The following is an 8,502-nucleotide window of genomic DNA, read 5'->3' as shown; positions in this document are numbered from 1 at the left end:
GCGATTATATCCAAGATGTTGAAAGTGTTTCCTTCATAACGTACCAGCAGATCATGAGGAATTGTACTAGGCACTAATTTCATTTAGCCGTGATCTCATGCTAATAAATCTTGTTGATACCACAAATATACGGGCATTGTTGGTTCAGAGTGTCTGAATTATATCTGAAAATAATCAGATGTCACTGAAGAGTAAAGTACGGGAAATGGGGTGAAATTTTAAAGTGCGGAACCATTTTGAATTCATCATCAAGGGTTTCTTTTCTAAGCTAAGAGCTTATCAATGGATAATGGCAGAGAGGAAAAAATCTGGGCATATTCGTGGGCCACCGAATAGCTTAACATATACTGAAACTGAAATAAATGCAGAAGATAATGGGGAGGGGGGAGTGAGGAACCATCCATAAGATCGGTTTTGTTAAACATGGTTTGTTTAAGCCTTGAAAAATTAAAGCCTGGGAGAGGTTCCGAGATTATGAATTCATTGGAGGGATAAACTCCAGAAATGAGGAAGAAACCTACCTCAGATGTCTCCAACAGCAGTAACTGCATGGAACCCCTTCCAGGAGATATACTTAGGGATCTGCCTGTGCTCTCAGATGCTGGCCTGGAGCTAAGGAATACCTTCAGGTTTCCCCAACTTGGCATTATCAGCGTAACAGACATCTGATCTGCCCCTGTTTCCCTGGCTTCTCCCCTGGGATGGAGTCTGAGGAGTATGGTGTTTTATTTTAAAACAGTAACACCCATTGGTGTGTTCAGGCATGGCTAGGTACTCCTCACTGCTTCTTTACATTAAAAGGGGAAAGGAAGGTAATGAATTGTGCCTTTCGCTCTGGGCAGAACATTCACGATGACTCAGAGAATCTGTCTGACAGCCTGGGACGGGCTCCTGAGAGAGCTGTTTCCTGTTGCAGCAATGCATCGTTGATCATGGCCATGAGCCCACAGCTTTATCTGATCTTTCAGATCCTCTAGGTATGGGGTATCCAAGGCCTACAAGTCAGTTGCTTCTTTTAGGAAAGCCAGTGCAGGGTCTGGAGCGTAATGCTTGCTGTGCTTGCAGTAGCCAAGGCTGAGAAGACTTGCAGTGCTCTGTCTCTGCTGGGCTCTCCTAAGAGCTGCAAACTTCTTCCCGGGGTATACTGCACTGCTGTAGTGCCTCTGAGCGGTGGTGAATACATGAACAATTGGGTTGGAGTTTGCCAGCATAGGCCTGAAACTGCCCACCAACTACAAACAGCTACCTTCTCTCTCACCTCTAAATCCCGGAGACCCCAGCTCACAGGAGCTCCTCCCCTCCTTGCTATGAGGAGTCACCAGTCACCGTCTGCCGATGCCCAACGGTAACTTTCCCTACCGAGATTGGATGGAGGAGTTCTTTCCTGCTAGGCAGGTAGAGGAATACCACCCCATTTCTCCACATGCAGATAGGGAAGTCCTAGGTGAGGTTTTCCCTTGAGACAGTTTTCCTTTTGGAAATGAAACTTGGTGCCAAGGTGGTGGTGTTTCCAGACACAATAAGACTGCTGGGCAAAGCTGGAATCTAGTTTCAGAATCACCCAAGAAATGGGATAACGTCTGCCCTTCTTTCCTGCTAGGGGACTGAAGAAGGAAGGCAACCACTCTCTCCAAGATCAAGGAACAGAAAAGCTAGACACAAGAATTGACCCAGAAGCCTGACAGTGAGCAACCCAGCTCAGTGGTGCCTGAAGAAATTTTACTACATTACTGAGAGAAAGCAGATGAGTGGCAGGAAAATTCCAGTCCTGTAATATGTCAGCCAGAGGTGGAACAGGAGGTGGATTCAATGCTTGCTCCAAGATTAGCATGTCACAGATGGAGACATCTTCTCGTTTGTTCATTGTAGTCCTAAACTTCCCATGTTCCACCTGTACTTGGGAATCTCTTTTGTTACTGTCCACAAAATGCTGATACAGAAGGAACAGATGTGTGGGGCTGGTGCAATAAAAACCAAGCAATTCACTGCTGCCAGAACATTGTTGTTTATTGTGCACATTTTTAAGGGAGGCTTTAGAGGTGAGTGTTGGAGATGCTTTGGGAAACGAAATATCCGGAAGAATTCCCAGAAAGTGACAGTAACAAAGTGTATGTAGATCGTTAAATAAAAAACAAGAGAGAAGAAAAACTGTCCCCCTTCCTCCCCTGCCCCCCCACACCTCCCCAGTCTAAAGTAACCCACACTTATCTCGTCTTATCTCTCTCTTTCTATGAGAATGCTGCTGCTTGAGGTTCATGGCTTTCAGTGCTTGCTTTATCATGACCGTGGCCTGAGAAATGGCACAGAAGATGAAGTGATCGTATGCATCTCTACTCTAGAGGGTGTTTGTTCTTTTTGTGTTCTAAGCCTCTGACACCACATTGCGTCAGAAGTCATTGAACTTCCGTACTGAGGGAAGAACAGCTGTGTGTAGTTCTCTCTGCAATACGAGCTGGGTACCGGCGGCACCCTCTGTTCCTGGGACTCTGCAGAGAGAAAAGGAACCGTTCATCAGAGACGATGACCCCCGGAGGGAACCCCAGTACTGAGACTGCAGGTGATGGTGGGGATTGCCTTTACTGTCGTGGCTAGGCAGGGTGGGAACAAGGAGGGATGAGGCTGTGGGAACAGGCTGTGGGAGACTGGACAGGTGTCCACTTTCTTGAGCTTCTGAGCAATGCTAGGTGAGCAGTGTCCAAGTCCCACATCCCACCTAGTTGGAACCAGGGCTGGTGGTTATCATGACTGCAAGGGACCCTCCCTCTGCAACTGACGTGGGCTGTTACCACCATGGGAAAGAAGAGCACGAGAGAGAGGAGCAATGCCTAGAGAGGGTGTAGAAGGGAGCCAGGGTGTGAAGGGTTGGACAAGTGCTCAGAGGAAAAGGGGAAAGAGAGGAGCTCCAGTAACGCAGAGACGTTACGGCTTGCGGCCCCCTTCGGTGCCCACAGATTACAAATGGCTGTGTGGGACTCCACACCTTTGTGTCCGGATGCCGTGCTGCAGGAGGCCAGCAGTCCAGTGATGGCTGCTGAGTCTCCTGGTCAATGCTGTCCTTGTCTTGGGGCAGCGTGTGACTCCTGCTCTTGCCTTTTGTTTGCAGCCCCAGCAGAGAAGAGAAATAGACCACAGCTTTGCTCTTGGGTCCTGCTCATTTCTGCCGTTGTCCTCAAAGCAAGTCTCATATCCATCTGTCTCGGTGGGTTCTTGAGTTTGTTGATTTTTCCTGGAGATGGAAGGGACTGGGGGAGATGGGAGTGGTGGGAGTGGAAGACGTGACTAGAGAAGTTTCAATTGCCTTTTTGGAAACTGTCTTGACGATGTGACAGCTGATTCAGCTCCTTCCCCCTTAAGCAGTTCACAGCTGTACAAACACTCCTGGTTCGTGTGGTGGCAACTGCATGTGGCCAACCGGCCTCTCTGCTCATCCTTGTGCACAAGCGTTTAAGCTGGTCCCTACTAGGATGGGAAGAATCCCTGCCCCACAACATCCCTAGTGTGAGATGGGAAACGGCCTGCATTAGATACGCAGGCTTTGGCCTTCCAGGGGGGCAGCTGGCCCTAGTCTGTAAGTGAGAAAGAATCTTTGCTGCTCAAATGCTCTGCTACTCCATTGTGTGGCCTCAGGACTTGGAAGGCCTACTGACCCCATCTCATTCCAGCTGACTCGGCACCATCCAGGGGAATAGCATGGTCCCTGGAGCTGTCCTTCCTGAGGGTCCAGCTGGGACTGGTCCGAGCCACCCTTGCCGTGATAAGCTGTTAAGAGAAAAGGCTGTTGCCTCTTCACAGTGGGTAGTGAGTTGGCATGTGAGTTGTCCATCTGCTTGCAGTCATTCCATGAGACTCCTGCTTGGGATTTCTCTCAGTGACTGACACTTGGAAACAGAAAGCTAAGCTGCCATTGAAGAAAGAATATGTTTCCTGTCCTCCTGATGGTGGGAGAAAGACTGAGGAATAAAAATCCAAATCGAGATGGTCAATAAGGGAAAACTTCTGGAGCTCTCCTAATCAGAGTATCATTCACTCTGGCTTCATTTAGCAGTGCCTCATGGCTCCCCCTTGCTGCGCTGCGCTGTGCTGTGCTGTGCTGCGCTGCGCTGCGCTGCTTCAATCTCCACATGCTCAAGATCCTTTGCATTGGCCACGCGGCCACATGACTAATTCTAGAATAGCCATAATTTAACTGGCCTGTAGAAGACCACACCTGGAGTACTATGTCCAGTGATAGGCTCCTCTGTACAAGAGAGACATGGACATAGTGGAGAGAGTCCAACAAAGGGCCACAAAGATGATGAAGGCACTTTGAGGAGAGGCTGAGAGAGCTGGGACTGTTCAGCTTGGAGAAGAGAAGGCTTGGGGGGACCTTACCAATTTTTATAAATACCTGAAGGGAGGGTGGAAGGAAGATGTCCTCAGTGTGATGTCCTCCCAGTGGTCCTTCTGCTCTCTGACATGGAAGATGGTCTCTTTCTGCCTGTGAATGGCAGCCATACCCCTTATTTGGGCTAGTTTTCTCAGAGTCATGGAGCAGGGATACACTAACTGCACACCTTCAGGTCCAGAGCACCCGAGGGCGCCTGAGGTCAGCTGCTCAGTGCCGGGGGAGACTCTGCTGACAAACCACAGGCTGGCTCCAGCCTCCAAGCACTCCTTGAGTGGATTGCAGGCTTCTCTAGCTTTGTTGGGGAGGTCATCCTGGCTAGATCTTGTCAGTCAGTGGGCAGAGGAGTCCTTGTGGGCAGCTGTGGGGTGCTGGGAGCAGAAATGACTGTTCCCTTTACTGAGAAGGTGGCAGTTACCACTTACGAAACGGAAAGAGACAGCCCAAGGAGAGGCGATGCTGCGACAGTGCTTGGTGGGGAAATGGGGAAACGAGTGAAGCCCAGAGATGGTGTGTGGGACCTGTGAGGAAGGGGTAATCCTGCTGCCTCTCCTCTCCCTTTCTAGTCGCTCCCTTCTTTCACAGTGGTGACCAGCCCACAGCCCTGCAGCAGAAATTCTCGGAGCTTCAGTGCATCTTGGAGGTGCTACAAGGCAAAGGTCAGTAGTGCTGGCAGGCATGCAGGAGATCTTTGGGACGGGGACAATGAATGCTGTGCTCTGCTCTGACAGCAAGCAGCAGCGGGACCAGACTCTGGAGAGGCGGACTCCAGAGGAGAGAGGTGGGAAGACAAAGCATTTCCTGCTAAGAGCTTAGGTGGAGAGGGCCATGTTAAGCTGTCCTGGAGGACAGGGCGGTTGTGAACACCGATAAAACAAAAGGGACAGTCTACAGGGGCACAGGGAAGGTTAACAGGGGAGAAATAATAAAACTGCAGCTCTAGTCAGGGAAAGAAGCAATAGTCCCTGTTCCCGGGGGCTAAAGGCCTAAAGGAGAGCTTACAAGAAATCAAACCAGATCACCAAAATAATTTTGTCAAGCCAAGACCTGAGATCGTGTTACGAGATGCACGACTATAACTGGTCAGCAGCCCCTGAAACAGCGTGTGGGAGTTACTAAGCATGATCTCCAGCAACATCTAACTTCTCCGTCCTTGTTGGGGCAGGAAGCTAACTATAAGAGTGGTTGCTACCCTGCAGAAGTGACCTGGGGAGAACGGTTGACCATCATTGCTGGAGAGCAGGGATTCTCACAGTCACCATCTCTCTCGTTATTGGCATTCACATCTGCAGTCTCTCCCTACACAGAGCAAGGCTGGATCTGCTGCCCAAATGGCTGGAAACGCTTTCAAAAAAGCTGCTATTATCTGTCGACTGATGAAATGTCCTGGGCTGAGAGTGTGCAGAACTGCACTGGGATGGGCTCCCAGCTGGTGGTGATCAACAGCAAAGCAGAGCAGGTAGGTGCAGGGCGGAGGGAGGGGAAGGGCAGCCAGACACACAGTGACAGGCCCTGGAGGGGACCCAGATCCCCTCCTTGCTCCTGCAGGGGAGGGGGGATGTCCTTTCTGCACCCCTTCGGCACCGGCTCCCCTCTGCCACCAGTCCCACCCCACAGGAACTCCTGCCACCTCCCTCTGCTCAGTCCTGCACCTCATGGACATTGCACTCTCCCTGATTTCCAGGGTTTCCTCACTATCGAGCTACAACAGTTTCCAAAAGGAACGAATTACTACATTGGTCTGTATGCACAGGAGGTGGGCAAGTGGCAGTGGGTGGACCAGACTCCATTCAATGAGGAGGCAGCGTGAGTACCCCTGGATGGAGAGTGTTTGGTGCCACTCCTGGCAGTGCAAGGGAGTAGGAGAGATGTGTGGGTGTCTATTGGTGCGTGAGAGAGGGGTGAGACAACTCCCTGTGAGAGGACACAGATGGAGCAGGAGAGGGCTGTGTGGGGACACCAGGTTCACATCGCCTCGTCCATGCTGGTTAGTGGTTGTTAGTTAACTACCGGTGACGTGGCCATCAGTGCTGTAGGCACAGATGAAGCTGCCTCTCGCCATCAGGAAGAACCCTTCAGAGATGACCAGCCTTGCCTCACCTCCGTACGGCCCTCACCATGTATAGGTGCACGTATATGCACGGGCCTGGCGAGCGCTGGGGTGCTGTGGAAGAGATGGGAGAGATCACCAAGGCTGTCCTTGCTGTGTCTCCTCAGGGAGGACAAGTTTGCCCTGGAGGCAGACACATGTGTCTTGGGGGTGTGAGGTGCATGGGGTGAGTGGTGGTGAGCCGCTCCCCTGACTGGGACTGAGCAGGGCCCTGTTGTGCTGGCTGTAGGAAGAAGGCAGCTTTCCACATAGGACTGGTGCCAGTGGGATAGCAGAGCGGGAGGAAGAGTACTGCTTTTGTCCGTGAATCTGCCTCTGGAATTTTTCTCTCTCCCCTCCAAGCCTTGCATTCTGCTGTGGTCTGTTCCAGCAGTGCTCTACAGGGTATGCTGGGGAGTAACGTGCCTGTCTCTGTCTCAGGTTCTGGCGGAAAGGGGAACCTACTAACATCGATTATGAGAACTGCACTGTAATCCATACGAGTTCAGATATATATAACTGGAATGATATCCGATGCGAGAGTCATTATCGGATTTGTGAAGCTGCAGCACTAACTGATGGCGCGACCCTCATCCTGAGTTCAACTGGGAGATGAGCAGTGAGCTGGAAACAGCTGAGGGCTGTGTCGGGAGGGGAGGAGGGCCCTGAATCCTGCATTTTCACTCTGCTGGGTGGGACGATGTGAATGGAAGTGATATTACCCCGTGTCCAGCATCCCCAGTGCATGTATTGGCTCAGGGAACACATGAAGGCTCAGGGAACACATGAAGGCTCAGGGTCATCAAAGCAGGTCCTGGGCTCTTGTGTGCTCTTCTCTCTGAGTGGGTCTGGCAGCCACCGTGTGAAAAGAGGTTGAGTTCTCCAGAAAGAAGAAACGGGAATGGAAGACAGATGTTCAGAGCTGCCATTTCCTTTGTCTCCTTGGGCAGAGGCATCTGCTTTTTCTTGGGGCTCACAGGGAATGTCCTCTAGTTGCACTGGTTTTGCTGAACAAATACTGATTTCCTATACAAGAGAAAATACAATATTAGACCAATGGAAAAGCCTCTGTGCTGTGCATGTGTGCATGTCTCCCTTTTTCTCTCTTTCTGTCTCTAGCTTGCAGATGTTTGTGTTAGCAGGGTCAGAAGACGTTGCTATGCCAGGATAGAGCCTTACGCAACTCCTGCAACATAGGCTGCATCCACCTCAGAGACAAGGCAGCTACACAATCCTGTTGCACACAGCCAAAGCTCTGGAGGGGACTGGGCACAGGGAACCAGCTCTAGGGGTATGATGGGTATTTGTTTCCACGGTTGAAAGTCTTGCCCGGGAGGGTAACGGGAGCTTGTGCCAGGAGTCTGAACTGCACAAGGTTGACCAAGCGTGTGGAGCTGTTGCCAGCGGCGAAACGACTGGGGCCCCCAGTGCCACTTTGAGGAAGAACAACTCCCCTCAACACAGAGCTGATCCCAGGCTCACCTGATGTAGCAGCCTTCCTGGGAAGTCCACGCCTTGGTGGTCCCTGTCAGGGCACACCTGACCATGCTGCAGAAGAGGCAGGAAGGGGCAGGGCTGCTGCTGCACAGGAGGCGCCTACCAGAAGCGCATTGCCTAGTGAATTGCCTTCATGTTCTGCTGCAGACCACATGCCCCCATGGATCGCACCTTTGCTCCACCCGTTCCCGCTTCCTGGCCCCTGTGCCCCCGCTTCTGTTTGCTTCAGGAAACACCATCTGCCTACGCTTTCCCAACCACACAGTGCCCGCTCCCCACACGGCAATGGTGCGCATCTCCTGGCGGTGTGACCCTGTCCTACCTATGGAAGTGAATCCTCTCTCTGGGTCCCAAAGAGAGAGGAGAATTTGTACTGGAGCCACGGTGACCAGGAGATTTGGCTTCCTAAGCCGATCAACAGGAGGAGTTCTGTGAACGGCAGTGGGTGGCGGCAGCAGCTGCTCAATCGCACAGCCCAGCAGAGGCAAGGCTGCTGCCCCTCCAGGTCCCCAGCTCCAGCCGGTAGTGAGAC

General features: G+C 51.7%; 1 protein-coding gene across 2 annotated transcripts; it reads left to right on the top strand.

Annotated features, from left to right (window-relative positions):
* The first annotated feature begins 2,424 nt into the window (after positions 1-2,424).
* LOC128904101 (C-type lectin domain family 6 member A-like) lies at positions 2,425-7,484 on the top strand. 2 transcript variants are annotated; one of them, XM_054187967.1, is made up of 6 exons: positions 2,425-2,557; positions 3,104-3,199; positions 4,951-5,043; positions 5,692-5,843; positions 6,069-6,190; positions 6,915-7,484. In XM_054187967.1, exons 1-6 carry the CDS (start codon positions 2,521-2,523, stop codon positions 7,087-7,089), a joined length of 675 nt encoding a protein of 224 aa, XP_054043942.1. In that variant the 5' UTR covers positions 2,425-2,520; the 3' UTR covers positions 7,090-7,484. The 2 variants fall into 2 exon arrangements, with proteins under 2 accessions (XP_054043942.1, XP_054043943.1); XM_054187968.1 differs by lacking the exons at positions 2,425-2,557; positions 3,104-3,199; positions 4,951-5,043 and adding an exon at positions 5,056-5,165 and having other exon boundaries at positions 5,550-5,843.
* Positions 7,485-8,502: the final 1,018 nt, after the last annotated feature.

This window comes from Rissa tridactyla, chromosome 1 (assembly GCF_028500815.1).
Source record: "Rissa tridactyla isolate bRisTri1 chromosome 1, bRisTri1.patW.cur.20221130, whole genome shotgun sequence".
Lineage (NCBI taxonomy): Eukaryota > Metazoa > Chordata > Aves > Charadriiformes > Laridae > Rissa > Rissa tridactyla.
This window is presented reverse-complemented; position numbering and strand designations above follow the sequence as displayed.

Bases quoted from the DNA above. Each gene is read 5' to 3' on its own strand.
- LOC128904101 (XM_054187967.1), top strand. From the start codon at position 2,521: ATGACCCCCGGAGGGAACCCCAGTACTGAGACTGCAG. The intron at 2,558-3,103 runs GTGATGGTGGGG...TTTTGTTTGCAG, and splicing joins CCCCAGTACTGAGACTGCAG to CCCCAGCAGAGAAGAGAAAT. The intron at 5,044-5,691 runs GTCAGTAGTGCT...CTCCCTACACAG, and splicing joins GGAGGTGCTACAAGGCAAAG to AGCAAGGCTGGATCTGCTGC.